This window comes from Leuresthes tenuis, unplaced genomic scaffold (genome assembly GCF_036924035.1).
Source record: "Leuresthes tenuis unplaced genomic scaffold, fLeuTen1.0.hap1 SCAF_1, whole genome shotgun sequence".
Classification (NCBI taxonomy): Eukaryota; Metazoa; Chordata; class Actinopteri; order Atheriniformes; family Atherinopsidae; genus Leuresthes; species Leuresthes tenuis.
The window spans coordinates 33,409,593-33,425,264 of record NW_027325355.1 but is presented as its reverse complement, the minus strand read 5'-3'; the positions used below and the strand labels follow the sequence as shown (position 1 = coordinate 33,425,264).

At 47.1% G+C, this 15,672-nt stretch overlaps 1 protein-coding gene across 1 annotated transcript in view; it reads right to left on the bottom strand.

Annotated features, from left to right (window-relative positions):
- LOC140288357 (zinc finger protein GLI2-like) overlaps positions 1–15,672 on the bottom strand; it is a 50,942-nt gene that overhangs the window by 26,826 nt on the left and 8,444 nt on the right. The window contains exons 2-3 of the mRNA XM_072379178.1: positions 9,972–10,174; positions 5,693–5,881 (exon numbers count right to left, since the gene is read on the bottom strand). Coding sequence (XP_072235279.1) covers positions 5,693–5,881; positions 9,972–10,174 — 392 coding nt within the window. The remainder of the gene's footprint in view (positions 1–5,692; positions 5,882–9,971; positions 10,175–15,672) is intronic.

Here is a 15,672-nt window from a genome sequence, read left to right as displayed (position 1 = left end):
CAGCCGTATTCGTCTCTGTTACTTCCTCTCACCTCTGGGGAGATGTGTTTATTAATGTGCCACTTCCACTGATAAATGGACCAATGGAAAAGGCCGGCTCTGCTCGCTTGCCGCCGTCCTCCTCCTCCCCGATCCTCCATTGTGATTTATATCAGCAGACGCCATGGGGAGGGCGGGATGGCGAGGAGGAGTGTGTGAAGCGATCTGAGGAGTGCGTGAATGTGTGTGTTGGTTTTTGCATCGCTAAAGAACCGTTCTTATCTCATTTTGGCAATATTTTAGGCAGATTTACAGCTTTAAAGTTAAAAAATGTGCAAAAAATGAATCATTTCAAGGCCCAAAATATTAAGAAAGTATTGAACTGGACCAAAAACTGAATGCATCTGGTGCTAAACGGTTAAAAGGAAATTCTAAAAGATGACTTTTATTCACTCAACTTGGATTTCAGATATTTTTAACTGATTAATTCAGCTAAATTTAGCTGAAAAAGGATACAAATAAATTAAAAAAATTAATTTTAGGCAGATTTACAGCTTTAAAGTTAAAAAATGTCCAAAAAATGAATAATTTCAAGGCCCAAAATATTAAGAAAGTATTGAACTGGACCAAAAACTGAATGCATCTGGTGCTAAATGGTTAATTCTAGGAAAAGAAATTCTAAAAGATGACTTTTATTCACTCAACTTGGATTTCAGATATTTTTAACTGATTAATTCAGCTAAATTTAGCTGAAAAAGGATACAAATAAATTTAAAAAATTAATTTTAGGCAGATTTACAGCTTTAAAGTTAAAAAATGTGCAAAAAATTAATAATTTCAAGGCCCAAAATATTAAGAAAGTATTGAACTGGACCAAAAACTGAATGCATCTGGTGCTAAATGGTTAAAAGCAAATTCTAAAAGATGACTTTTATTCACTCAACTTGGATTTCAGATATTTTGAATTAATTAATTCAGCTAAATTTAGCTGAAATAGGAAACAAATAAATAAAAAATTTTAATTTTAGGCTGATTTACAGCTTTAAAGTTAAAAAAATGTCCAAAAAATTAATCATTTCAAGGCCCAAAATATTAAGAAAGTATTGAACTGGACTGTGATTATGCTGATGTGTGTCTTTTACACAGAAAAGACACACCGATGAGGGCTCTTTAAAGGGCCAAACCGGTGTTTTTATGGCTCCTGTATGGACTTACAAAACTAAAAAAAGTAGAATCAAAGACACTCAACCCTTTAAAACTGGCCTCACACACTTTTATGAAGAAGTTTTATGAATCAGTCAACAAAAAGCCAGTAAAAAGACTCCAGTTTAAGTCTGTGGAGGTTCATTAAAGTTCATTAAAGTAATAAAAATGATCAAATCGCTGGTTGGAATAGAACTAAAATATATGGGATCCAAAACTGAATGCATCTGGTGCTAAACGGTCTAAATTTATTCTCTCAACTTGGATTTCAGATATTTTGAATGAATTAATTCAGCTAAATTTAGCTGGAAAAGGATACAAATAAATAAAAAATGTTAATTTTAGGCAGATTTACTGCTTTAAAGTTAAAAAAATTAACAAAAAATTAACAAATAAATACAAATAAATAAATAAAAAATGTTAATTTTAGGCAGATTTACAGCTTTAAAGTAAAAGAAATGTCCAAAAAATGAATAATTTCAAGGCCCAAAATATTAAGAAGTTTAAAACAGTATTGAATTAGATCCTAGAAAAAGGATACAAATAAATAAAAAATGTTAAAAAAAAACAGAAGAACTAAAACAAACAAACAAGTGGAGATAAAATGTGGTGAAATGACAAACCTCCGTCCATAAAGAGCCAAACAGCTGCTCGTTTCCTGCCTCTACAGAGGCTGTCTGAGGCTGTTTGTTTTGGCTAAATACCAGAAACGTGGAACTTTGCTTCATTAAACTGTTGAAGCTCATCTTTGCTCATCTTTGCTCATCTTTGCCGTCACTTCGGGATGAAAACCCTGCTGTGAGCTGAAAAGAAAAGCTCTGGGAAACATGGCTGCTGGGGAACATGGCTGTTGGGGAACATGGCTGCTGGGGAACATGGCTGCTGGGGAACATGGCTGCTGGGGAACATGGCTGCTGGGGAACATGGCTGCTGGGGAACATGGCTGCTGGGAAACATGGCTGCTGGGGAACATGGCTGCTGGGGAACATGGCTGCTGGGGAACATGGCTGCTGGGGAACATGGCTGCTGGGAAACATGGCTGCTGGGGAACATGGCTGCTGGGGAACATGGCTGCTGGGGAACATGGCTGCTGGGGAACATGGCTGCTGGGGAACATGGCTGCTGGGGAACATGGCTGCTGGGGAACATGGCTGCTGGGGAACATGGCTGCTGGGGAACATGGCTGCTGGGGAACATGGCTGCTGGGGAACATGGCTGCTGGGGAACATGGCTGCTGGGGAACATGGCTGCTGGGAAACATGGCTGCTGGGGAACATGGCTGCTGGGGAACATGGCTGCTGGGGAACATGGCTGCTGGGGAACATGGCTGCTGGGAAACATGGCTGCTGGGGAACATGGCTGCTGGGGAACATGGCTGCTGGGGAACATGGCTGCTGGGGAACATGGCTGCTGGGGAACATGGCTGTTGGGGAACATGGCTGTTGGGGAACATGGCTGCTGGGGAACATGGCTGCTGGGAAACATGGCTGTTGGGGAACATGGCTGCTGGGAAACATGGCTGTTGGGGAACATGGCTGCTGGGGAACATGGCTGCTGGGAAACATGGCTGCTGGGGAACATGGCTGCTGGGAAACATGGCTGCTGGGGAACATGGCTGCTGGGGAACATGGCTGCTGGGGAACATGGCTGCTGGGGAACATGGCTGCTGGGAAACATGGCTGCTGGGGAACATGGCTGCTGGGAAACATGGCTGTTGGGGAACATGGCTGTTGGGGAACATGGCTGCTGGGAAACATGGCTGCTGGGGAACATGGCTGCTGGGAAACATGGCTGCTGGGGAACATGGCTGCTGGGGAACATGGCTGCTGGGGAACATGGCTGCTGGGGAACATGGCTGCTGGGGAACATGGCTGCTGGGGAACATGGCTGCTGGGAAACATGGCTGCTGGGGAACATGGCTGCTGGGAAACATGGCTGCTGGGGAACATGGCTGCTGGGGAACATGGCTGTTGGGAAACATGGCTGCTGGGGAACATGGCTGCTGGGAAACATGGCTGCTGGGGAACATGGCTGCTGGGGAACATGGCTGCTGGGGAACATGGCTGCTGGGGAACATGGCTGTTGGGGAACATGGCTGCTGGGGAACATGGCTGCTGGGGAACATGGCTGCTGGGAAACATGGCTGTTGGGGAACATGGCTGTTGGGGAACATGGCTGCTGGGAAACATGGCTGCTGGGGAACATGGCTGCTGGGAAACATGGCTGCTGGGGAACATGGCTGCTGGGGAACATGGCTGTTGGGGAACATGGCTGCTGGGGAACATGGCTGCTGGGGAACATGGCTGCTGGGAAACATGGCTGTTGGGGAACATGGCTGTTGGGGAACATGGCTGCTGGGAAACATGGCTGCTGGGGAACATGGCTGCTGGGGAACATGGCTGCTGGGAAACATGGCTGCTGGGGAACATGGCTGCTGGGAAACATGGCTGCTGGGGAACATGGCTGCTGGGGAACATGGCTGCTGGGGAACATGGCTGCTGGGAAACATGGCTGCTGGGAAACATGGCTGTTGGGGAACATGGCTGTTGGGGAACATGGCTGTTGGGAAACATGGCTGCTGGGGAACATGGCTGCTGGGGAACATGGCTGCTGGGGAACATGGCTGCTGGGGAACATGGCTGTTGGGGAACATGGCTGCTGGGGAACATGGCTGCTGGGGAACATGGCTGCTGGGGAACATGGCTGCTGGGGAACATGGCTGTTGGGGAACATGGCTGCTGGGGAACATGGCTGCTGGGAAACATGGCTGTTGGGGAACATGGCTGTTGGGGAACATGGCTGCTGGGAAACATGGCTGCTGGGGAACATGGCTGCTGGGAAACATGGCTGCTGGGGAACATGGCTGCTGGGAAACATGGCTGCTGGGGAACATGGCTGTTGGGGAACATGGCTGCTGGGGAACATGGCTGCTGGGGAACATGGCTGCTGGGGAACATGGCTGCTGGGGAACATGGCTGTTGGGGAACATGGCTGTTGGGGAACATGGCTGTTGGGGAACATGGCTGCTGGGGAACATGGCTGCTGGGGAACATGGCTGCTGGGGAACATGGCTGCTGGGGAACATGGCTGCTGGGGAACATGGCTGCTGGGGAACATGGCTGCTGGGAAACATGGCTGCTGGGAAACATGGCTGTTGGGGAACATGGCTGTTGGGGAACATGGCTGCTGGGAAACATGGCTGCTGGGGAACATGGCTGCTGGGGAACATGGCTGCTGGGGAACATGGCTGTTGGGGAACATGGCTGCTGGGGAACATGGCTGCTGGGGAACATGGCTGCTGGGGAACATGGCTGCTGGGGAACATGGCTGTTGGGGAACATGGCTGCTGGGGAACATGGCTGCTGGGAAACATGGCTGTTGGGGAACATGGCTGTTGGGGAACATGGCTGCTGGGAAACATGGCTGCTGGGGAACATGGCTGCTGGGAAACATGGCTGCTGGGGAACATGGCTGCTGGGAAACATGGCTGCTGGGGAACATGGCTGTTGGGGAACATGGCTGCTGGGGAACATGGCTGCTGGGGAACATGGCTGCTGGGGAACATGGCTGTTGGGGAACATGGCTGTTGGGGAACATGGCTGCTGGGGAACATGGCTGCTGGGGAACATGGCTGCTGGGGAACATGGCTGTTGGGGAACATGGCTGCTGGGAAACATGGCTGCTGGGAAACATGGCTGCTGGGAAACATGGCTGCTGGGGAACATGGCTGTTGGGGAACATGGCTGCTGGGAAACATGGCTGCTGGGAAACATGGCTGCTGGGAAACATGGCTGCTGGGAAACATGGCTGCTGGGGAACATGGCTGCTGGGGAACATGGCTGCTGGGGAACATGGCTGCTGGGAAACATGGCTGCTGGGAAACATGGCTGCTGGGAAACATGGCTGCTGGGAAACATGGCTGCTGGGGAACATGGCTGTTGGGGAACATGGCTGCTGGGAAACATGGCTGCTGGGAAACATGGCTGCTGGGAAACATGGCTGCTGGGGAACATGGCTGCTGGGGAACATGGCTGCTGGGAAACATGGCTGCTGGGGTCCGGCCCTGCAGCACCAGCAGCTTTCTGTGGATTTTCCAGGTGTTTGTGCTTCTCTTCTAACAGCTCAGTGTTGTTGGCAGGCGGAGGAAACCACGCTCTGCTCCTGCATCCCTCTCTCTCGCTGAATAGCTGCACGATGACATTTTGGCGAGCCGGAGCCAAACGTTCTCAGACGTGACGGCCCTTTTAAGGCGCCGCATCACAGCAGGTTAAACATACCCGATGTGCACCGGAGACAATAAGTCCTGCATGTTTATGGAAAGCTGCTCGCTGGGGAGAAGCGCCGCCCATACCTGAAGCCCCTCCACTGTTGGAGGCTGTCTGACTTTCATTTAAACGCCTCTGCGGTGACCGGCCTCCACCTGGACTTTCATTCCCCGGTTTCAGGTGCTTAGAAACTGAGTTTTGTGTCGTTTTGGGCAAGAAAACAAAAAGCAGTTGCTGTTACTCACCATCAATTGGAGAAATGTAGTCTGAGAGGTGGGCCCCAGAGGGGGCCCCGGCCCCCTGCATGAGCAGCTCGCTGTAGGGGCTCCGGTGGCTGGCCATCAGGTGGTAATACTCAGCCGGGCTGGCCCCAGGGGGCGGTGGGGGAGGAGGAAGTCCAAACAGCCCGCGCTCTTTCAAATGCTCGTGGGCCACTGTGGGAGGAGGCAGGAGAGGAATTAAAGTGGGGAAGAAGGAGGGAGGGGCCTCAAGCTGAGAAGGTTTTCAATGAACTGAGAGGCCGGTTCACTGATGTGCAACGACCCGGAAAGGTGCTCCCACCCCGAATCCCACCGCTCCCTCATCAGGAAACAGCGTTAGATTTAATTTCAGTGAAAACAACTTTCCCTCCAATGATCCAGACCTAATTATCATCTTTAAAGTGTCCTGATCAACAGTTCTGCAGCTTCCTGTAACCTTTAAAGTGTCCTGATCAATAGTTCTGCAGCTTTCTGAAACATTTAAAGTGTCCTGATCAATAGTTCTGCAGCTTTCTGTAACCTTTAAAGTGTCCTGATCAACAGTTCTGCAGCTTTCTGAAACCTTTAAAGTGTCCTGATCAACAGTTCTGCAGCTTTCTGAAACCTTTAAATTGTCCTGATCAATAGTTCTGCTGCTTTCTGAAACCTTTAAAGTGTCCTGATCAACAGTTCTGCAGCTTTCTGAAACCTTTAAATTGTCCTGATCAATAGTTCTGCTGCTTTCTGAAACCTTTAAAGTGTCCTGATCAACAGTTCTGCAGCTTTCTGAAACCTTTAAAGTGTCCTGATCAATAGTTCTGCAGCTTTCTGAAACCTTTAAAGTGTCCTGATCAACAGTTCTGCAGCTTTCTGAAACCTTTAAAGTGTCCTGATCAATAGTTCTGCAGCTTTCTGAAACCTTTAAAGTGTCCTGATCAATAGTTCTACAGCTTTCTGTAACCTTTAAAGTGTCCTGATCAATAGTTCTGCAGCTTTCTGAAACCTTTAAAGTGTCCTGATCAACAGTTCTGCAGCTTTCTGAAACCTTTAAAGTGTCCTGATCAATAGTTCTGCAGCTTTCTGTAACCTTTAAAGTGTCCTGATCAATAGTTCTGCAGCTTTCTGTAACCTTTAAAGTGTCCTGATCAATAGTTCTGCAGCTTTCTGTAACCTTTAAAGTGTCCTGATCAACAGTTCTGCAGCTTTCTGTAACCTTTAAAGTGTCCTGATCAATAGTTCTGCAGCTTTCTGAAACCTTTAAAGTGTCCTGATCAACAGTTCTGCAGCTTTCTGTAACCTTTAAAGTGTCCTGATCAATAGTTCTGCAGCTTTCTGAAACCTTTAAAGTGTCCTGATCAACAGTTCTGCAGCTTTCTGTAACCTTTAAAGTGTCCTGATCAATAGTTCTGCAGCTTTCTGAAACCTTTAAAGTGTCCTGATCAATAGTTCTGCAGCTTTCTGAAACCTTTAAAGTGTCCTGATCAACAGTTCTGCAGCTTTCTGAAGCTCTTTCACAGTTTTTCTTTGGACATTTTCTGCTTTTTCGCTCATCTTCAGTCCTTGTTCCTGAGCATTTTCAGAGTTTTTTCTTTGTTCAGCCACTTAACTCTGACCTTTGACCCATTCAGGCAGAAAAAAGGCTCCTAACTCAAGGGATGAACCAGTGTTGTGTCGACACAGAACAGACAACTTAGCAAAGTTAAAGGCAGCCCACATCCAAAGAAGAGCTTTGGGATGTCCTTCAAGAAGCCTGGAGAACTATTCCTGAAGACTCCTTAAAGAAATGACAGAAAGCTGGTCTCAGAGGGTTCAGGCTGTGTTGGAGAATAAAGGAGCTCAGACCAGAGATTCACTTTAAAGCTGCTGAGAACTGAGAAAAAACTCTGTTTCTGCCTCAGATTCTGGGTTTATGCTCATGTTTGAACATGTTTCAGTGAATCTAAATAAATCTAAATAAATTGGGGCTGGATTTATCTACGGTAAATATTAAATATTAAGTCCCAAACAAGTTTGTGGAAACATGAACAGGGTAAAGCAGTCAGTAATGTCGTGTTTTGAGCCCAAACGTTGGCTTATCTTAAGAATATTCCTCTTTTCAGGAGATTTAAACTGGAGGAACAGGCCTAAAACACCAGAGCTGGTGTTGACATCTGAACCCAGTAAAGTGCTTTTAAAAGTGTCAGCACCAATCAGACTTGGACATGAATTTGCCTCCCGTCTCCCCCCTCGCGCCGGGCCATAAAACAAACGTCCCCCTCCTTCCCTAATACGTCTTTCAGAGCACATTAGGGATGTGGAGGTTAAAAAGCAGCAGACGTGGCGGCCCCTGATTCGCTCCAGCAGGATCGTGTTTCCAGCTTTCGCACGTCTTAATCGAATGTGAAGTGTGGAAAAGGAGGGGGTTGAAACGCCTCCATCGGCCTCCATCCTTTCTGCTTTGGCGCCGCTTCATCACGGCCCGATCTCTGGACGCTTATTCCGCTTTAAACGCGTCGCCACATTCCAGCTGACAGACTGTAAAAGAGGATTTATACCCCGTCCCACCACGCCGCTCCAATCTGTTACTGCAATCCAGCGCTGAAGTTGTCATCCTGGGACGTCTGGTGGGGGCGGAGGCGTGTTTACCAGCGCCGTTCGGCCCGTTTCGACCCCACACCGTCCCCCGAAAAGGATCAACTCATCGTAACCTGGAGCCCTGGTTAAGGTGTTCTTCCTGTGACCCTCTGCAGGTCATTTTTCCACCTTAAGACCCAAAATCTGAGAGGCTGCTGTAACTCATTCTGCTTCACTCCTGGGTTAAGAAACAGGAAACGTTTCGGTCTGCGGTTAATAAAGGTGTGAATTCATCTCTAAAGGTGTGAATTCATCTTTAAAGGTGTGAATTTATCTTTAAAGGTGTGAATTCATCTTTAAAGGTGTGAATTCATCTTTAAAGGTGTGAATTCATCTTTAAAGGTGTGAATTCATCTTTAAAGGTGTGAATTCATCTTTAAAGGTGTGAATTCATCTTTAAAGGTGTGAATTCATCTTTAAAGGTGTGAATTCATCTTTAAAGGTGTGAAACACCTGATGAATTCATCTTTAAAGGTGTGAATTCATCTTTAAAGGTGTGAATTCATCTCTAAAGGTGTGAATTCATCTCTAAAGGTGTGAATTCATCTTTAAAGGTGTGAAACACCTGATGAATTTATCTTTAAAGGTGTGAATTCATCTTTAAAGGTGTGAAACACCTGATGAATTTATCTTTAAAGGTGTGAATTTATCTTTAAAGGTGTGAATTCATCTTTAAAGGTGTGAATTCATCTTTAAAGGTGTGAATTCATCTTTAAAGGTGTGAAACACCTGATGAATTTATCTTTAAAGGTGTGAATTCATCTTTAAAGGTGTGAATTCATCTTTAAAGGTGTGAATTCATCTTTAAAGGTGTGAAACACCTGATGAATTTATCTTTAAAGGTGTGAATTCATCTTTAAAGGTGTGAATTTATCTTTAAAGGTGTGAATTCATCTTTAAAGGTGTGAATTCATCTTTAAAGGTGTGAATTCATCTTTAAAGGTGTGAATTCATCTTTAAAGGTGTGAAACACCTGATGAATTTATCTTTAAAGGTGTGAATTCATCTTTAAAGGTGTGAATTTATCTTTAAAGGTGTGAATTCATCTTTAAAGGTGTGAATTCATCTTTAAAGGTGTGAATTTATCTTTAAAGGTGTGAATTCATCTTTAAAGGTGTGAAACACCTGATGAATTTATCTTTAAATGTGTGAATTCATCTTTAAATGTGTGAATTCATCTTTAAATGTGTGAATTTATCTTTAAAGGTGTGAATTCATCTTTAAAGGTGTGAAACACCTGATGAATTCATCTTTAAAGGTGTGAATTCATCTTTAAAGGTGTGAATTCATCTTTAAAGGTGTGAATTCATCTTTAAAGGTGTGAAACACCTGATGAATTAATCTTTAAAGGTGTGAATTCATCTTTAAAGGTGTGAATTCATCTTTAAAGGTGTGAATTCATCTTTAAAGGTGTGAAACACCTGATGAATTCATCTTTAAAGGTGTGAATTTATCTTTAAAGGTGTGAATTCATCTTTAAAGGTGTGAATTCATCTTTAAAGGTGTGAATTCATCTTTAAAGGTGTGTTTTCACCTGCAAACCTTCTGTTCTGATCACTAACTGCTGGGTCTGTGATTTCCACACAGAGGTAGAAACATGTTCTGGATGGTTTCACCTGATCCGGTTCTTTCCAAACCCCAAAGCTGTCGTGGTGTGTTGGGCAGAACTTACGGTCCGCCGGGCTGAGTCCTCTGGCGGCTGAGATCATGGACAGGGTGGGGCTGCCGTGCACGGACCGCAGGTAGTGCTCCATGTGGGGGTTCACGTACGGGTGAGGCGGGCTGAAGGGGGAGTCGCCGGTCGCCACGGCTGCAGGAGACAGGCGAATCAGGGAGATGTCGGAGATGACGGGGCTGCCGGTCAAAGCTGCGGGGCTGGAAGAGAAAAGCAGGAGCGTTTTAGAGAAGTTCGACAGTTAGCTTCACACTGAGCAGCTCAGCCTTTAGCAGCGTCAGATCTGAGCCTCTGAGCCTCACGGTCTCCTCTGTTCAGCCTCTGGTTTGAGAGAGTCAGAGGGTCAGATCAGGGTCAGATCAGGGTGAGAGGGTGAGATCAGGGTCAGATCAGGGTCAGATCAGGGTGAGATCAGGGTCAGATTAGGGTCAGATCAGGGTGAGATCAGGGTGAGATCAGGGTCAGATCAGGGTGAGATCAGGGTGAGATCAGGGTGAGATCAGGGTGAGAGGGTGAGATCAGGGTCAGATCAGGGTGAGATCAGGGTCAGATTAGGGTCAGATCAGGGTGAGATCAGGGTCAGATCAGGGTCAGATCAGGGTGAGATCAGGGTGAGATCAGGGTCAGATCAGGGTCAGATCAGGGTCACAAACATTAATGATGTTAAAATGTATCTAATACCTTAAAATAAATGGGTGTTGAGTGAAATCATAAAATTATATAAAATGCAGAAGATTTTGAAGCATTTTTTTTCTGTGAATTTTAAGAACAGCCAATAAAACAATCATAAAATAATAATAATAAAACGGCTCTGCAGGATCCGTGTGTCCAGACCTGTATCTGCAGGATGAAATACTGCAGGGTTGGTTCAGGCCCAGCTGACTCAGTTTGACCTTCGTGTGACCTATGTGTGACCTTCTGGGACTCAATGCGAACGCTCCAGAAACAATGTTTTGACTCGTTTCATTAATCTGGATGACACAGGTGGTTCATCCCAGAGGAAAGTTCAGGGTGTCTTATGCTGAGATCTGGACCCTTTAATGGCTTCTGGTTCTGACTTGGTTTTAAAGTGGGCTGCTTCTGAGAAGCTGCCACATTTGGTCTGTCCCAGCATGCTCTTGGTTTTAGTTCTGGCCAGTTTTGGACTGATATCCTGACTGATTTTGGGTCGGTTTCAGTCCCGGTAAAGACTGATTTTGGGTCGGTTTCAGTCCCGGTAAAGACTGATTTTGGGTCGGTTTCAGTCCCGGTAAAGACTGATTTTGGGTCGGTTTCAGTCCCGGTGAAGACTGATTTTGGGTCGGTTTCAGTCCCGGTGAAGACTGATTTTGGGTCGGTTTCAGTCCCGGTAAAGACTGATTTTGGGTCGGTTTCAGTCCCGGTAAAGACTGATTTTTGGGTCGGTTTCAGTCCCGGTGAAGACTGATTTTGGGTCGGTTTCAGTCCCGGTAAAGACTGATTTTGGGTCGGTTTCAGTCCCGGTGAAGACTGATTTTGGGTCGGTTTCAGTCCCGGTAAAGACTGATTTTGGGTCGGTTTCAGTCCCGGTAAAGACTGATTTTGGGTCGGTTTCAGTCCCGGTGAAGACTGATTTTGGGTCGGTTTCAGTCCCGGTAAAGACTGATTTTGGGTCGGTTTCAGTCCCGGTAAAGACTGATTTTGGGTCGGTTTCAGTCCCGGTGAAGACTGATTTTGGGTCGGTTTCAGTCCCGGTAAAGACTGATTTTGGGTCGGTTTCAGTCCCGGTGAAGACTGATTTTGGGTCGGTTTCAGTCCCGGTAAAGACTGATTTTGGGTCGGTTTCAGTCCCGGTGAAGACTGATTTTGGGTCGGTTTCAGTCCCGGTGAAGACTGATTTTGGGTCGGTTTCAGTCCCGGTAAAGACTGATTTTGGGTCGGTTTCAGTCCCGGTAAAGACTGATTTTGGGTCGGTTTCAGTCCCGGTGAAGTCTGATTTTGGGTCGGTTTCAGTCCCGGTAAAGTCTGATTTTGGGTCGGTTTCAGTCCCGGTAAAGTCTGATTTTGGGTCGGTATCAGTCCCGGTAAAGACTGATTTTTGGGTCGGTTTCAGTCCCGGTAAAGACTGATTTTGGGTCGGTTTCAGTCCCGGTGAAGTCTGATTTTGGGTCGGTTTCAGTCCCGGTAAAGACTGATTTTGGGTCGGTTTCAGTCCCGGTAAAGACTGATTTTGGGTCGGTTTCAGTCCCGGTGAAGACTGATTTTGGGTCGGTTTCAGTCCCGGTAAAGACTGATTTTTGGGTCGTTTCAGTCCCGGTGAAGACTGATTTTGGGTCGGTTTTCAGTTTTCGGTTTCAGTTCCTTTAATTTTTCCTCTGCCGTCTTTTGCCTCGTGATTAAAGATAAACGACCTTTATCATCCAAAGACTGGAACCTCAAAGCCAAACTGTTGGCTTGCACCATGAATGAGGTAATGTTTTTCTCTCTGTGCAGAAGATAAAGATCTGACTTTCCACCCAAAAACGTAATCATTTCCTCCGCCTGTTTGAGTTTTTATTGCTCTCATGGTGTAACGGCCTGCAGGTGAGCTCCGTCTCTCTTTGTTTACTGCGATAACAAGCAAGCGCACCGTGAATCATGTGAAGAGCTTCAGCATTTCTTCAAATCCAGCCTGGAAGCTTTCAGCCTGATCTGTCAGAGGAAGTCGTGTCGGATTCTCTGAAGGAAGAAGGCTCAGAGCGAGTTTCAGAGCAGGTTTCAGGGCGAGTTTCAGGGCGAGTTTCAGGGCGAGTTTCAGCGCGAGTTTCAGAGCGAGTTTCAGAGCGAGTTTCAGGGCGAGTTTCAGCGCGAGTTTCAGGGCGAGTTTCAGAGCGAGTTTCAGGGCGAGTTTCAGAGCGAGTTTCAGGGCGAGTTTCAGAGCGAGTTTCAGAGCGAGTTTCAGGGCGAGTTTCAGGGCGAGTTTCAGAGCGAGTTTCAGAGCGAGTTTCAGAGCGAGTTTCAGAGCGAGTTTCAGGGCGAGTTTCAGGGCGAGTTTCAGGGCGAGTTTCAGGGCGAGTTTCAGGGCGAGTTTCAGAGCGAGTTTCAGGGCGAGTTTCAGAGCGAGTTTCAGAGCGAGTTTCAGAGCGAGTTTCAGGGCGAGTTTCAGGGCGAGTTTCAGGGCGAGTTTCAGGGCGAGTTTCAGGGCGAGTTTCAGGGCGAGTTTCAGGGCGAGTTTCAGGGCGAGTTTCAGAGCGAGTTTCAGGGCGAGTTTCAGGGCGAGTTTCAGAGCGAGTTTCAGGGCGAGTTTCAGAGCGAGTTTCACAGCGAGTTTCAGGGCGAGTTTCAGGGCGAGTTTCAGGGCGAGTTTCAGCGCGAGTTTCAGGGCGAGTTTCAGGGCGAGTTTCAGCGCGAGTTTCAGGGCGAGTTTCAGAGCGAGTTTCAGGGCGAGTTTCAGCGCGAGTTTCAGGGCGAGTTTCAGAGCGAGTTTCAGGGCGAGTTTCAGCGCGAGTTTCAGGGCGAGTTTCAGGGCGAGTTTCAGGGCGAGTTTCAGAGCGAGTTTCAGGGCGAGTTTCAGGGCGAGTTTCAGAGCGAGTTTCAGAGCGAGTTTCAGAGCGAGTTTCAGAGCGAGTTTCAGGGCGAGTTTCAGAGCGAGTTTCAGGGCGAGTTTCAGAGCGAGTTTCAGGGCGAGTTTCAGGGCGAGTTTCAGGGCGAGTTTCAGGGCGAGTTTCAGGGCGAGTTTCAGGGCGAGTTTCAGAGCGAGTTTCAGGGCGAGTTTCAGGGCGAGTTTCAGCGCGAGTTTCAGGGCGAGTTTCAGGGCGAGTTTCAGAGCGAGTTTCAGGGCGAGTTTCAGAGCGAGTTTCAGGGCGAGTTTCAGAGCGAGTTTCAGGGCGAGTTTCAGAGCGAGTTTCAGGGCGAGTTTCAGGGCGAGTTTCAGCGCGAGTTTCAGGGCGAGTTTCAGAGCGAGTTTCAGGGCGAGTTTCAGGGCGAGTTTCAGGGCGAGTTTCAGAGCGAGTTTCAGGGCGAGTTTCAGAGCGAGTTTCAGGGCGAGTTTCAGGGCGAGTTTCAGGGCGAGTTTCAGGGCGAGTTTCAGGGCGAGTTTCAGGGCGAGTTTCAGAGCGAGTTTCAGAGCGAGTTTCAGGGCGAGTTTCAGGGCGAAGCTCGGGGAACCTTGAATGTAACGTCACTGCTTCCTGCTGTTAACCAAAGCTGGTTAAAGCTGGTTAACAGGTTAAGGTACTGAAACAGAGGACAGTTTACCCAGACACTGCTTCCTGCTGTTAACCATCGCTGGTTAAAGCTGGTTAACAGGTTAAGGTACTGAAACAGAGGACAGTTTACTCAGACACTGCTTCCTGCTGTTAACCATTGCTGGTTAAAGCTGGTTAACAGGTTAAGGTACTGAAACAGAGGACAGTTTACTCAGACACTGCTTCCTGCTGTTAACCATCGCTGGTTAAAGCTGGTTAACAGGTTAAGGTACTGAAACAGAGGACAGTTTACCCAGACACTGCTTCCTGCTGTTAACCATCGCCGGTTAAAGCTGGTTAACAGGTTAAGGTACTGAAACAGAGGACAGTTTACTCAGACACTGCTTCCTACTGTTAACCATCGCTGGTTAAAGCTGGTTAACAGGTTAAGGTACTGAAACAGAGGACAGTTTACTCAGACACTGCTTCCTGCTGTTAACCATTGCTGGTTAAAGCTGGTTAACAGGTTAAGGTACTGAAACAGAGGACAGTTTACTCAGACACTGCTTCCTGCTGTTAACCATCGCTGGTTAAAGCTGGTTAACAGGTTAAGGTACTGAAACAGAGGACAGTTTACCCAGACACTGCTTCCTGCTGTTAACCATCGCTGGTTAAAGCTGGTTAACAGGTTAAGGTACTGAAACAGAGGACAGTTTACTCAGACACTGCTTCCTACTGTTAACCATCGCTGGTTAAAGCTGGTTAACAGGTTAAGGTACTGAAACAGAGGACAGTTTACCCAGACACTGCTTCCTGCTGTTAACCATCGCCGGTTAAAGCTGGTTAACAGGTTAAGGTACTGAAACAGGGGACAGTTTACCCAGACACTGCTTCCTGCTGTTAACCATTGCTGGTTAAAGCTGGTTAACAGGTTAAGGTACTGAAACAGGGGACAGTTTACCCAGACACTGCTTCCTGCTGTTAACCATTGCTGGTTAAAGCTGGTTAACAGGTTAAGGTACTGAAACAGAGGACAGTTTACTCAGACACTGCTTCCTGCTGTTAACCATCGCCGGTTAAAGCTGGTTAACAGGTTAAGGTACTGAAACAGAGGACAGTTTACTCAGACACTGCTTCCTACTGTTAACCAAAGCTGGTTAAAGCTGGTTAACAGGTTAAGGTACTGAAACAGAGGACAGTTTACTCAGACACTGCTTCCTACTGTTAACCAAAGCTGGTTAAAGCTGGTTAACAGGTTAAGGTACTGAAACAGAGGACAGTTTACCCAGAAAATGTGTTTCAGATTGGTACGTCTGAAGCCACCGAACAGGACACAAGATTGTTGAATAATTGACACGTATTGCTTTGGTTTTAATGGAATTGTGATTTAATTTGCTGCCAAATGAGAAGCTACAGCCTGAACCAAACTGTAAGGAGCTGGTGTTGCACCGAAGGCATCTCACTGTCTCCTTCTTGTTCCTTGCTCCTTCGAGTTTCAGAGCGAGTTTCAGGGCGAGTTTCAGCGCGAGTTTCAGGGCGAGTTTCAGAGCGAGTTTCAGGGCGAGTTTCAGAGC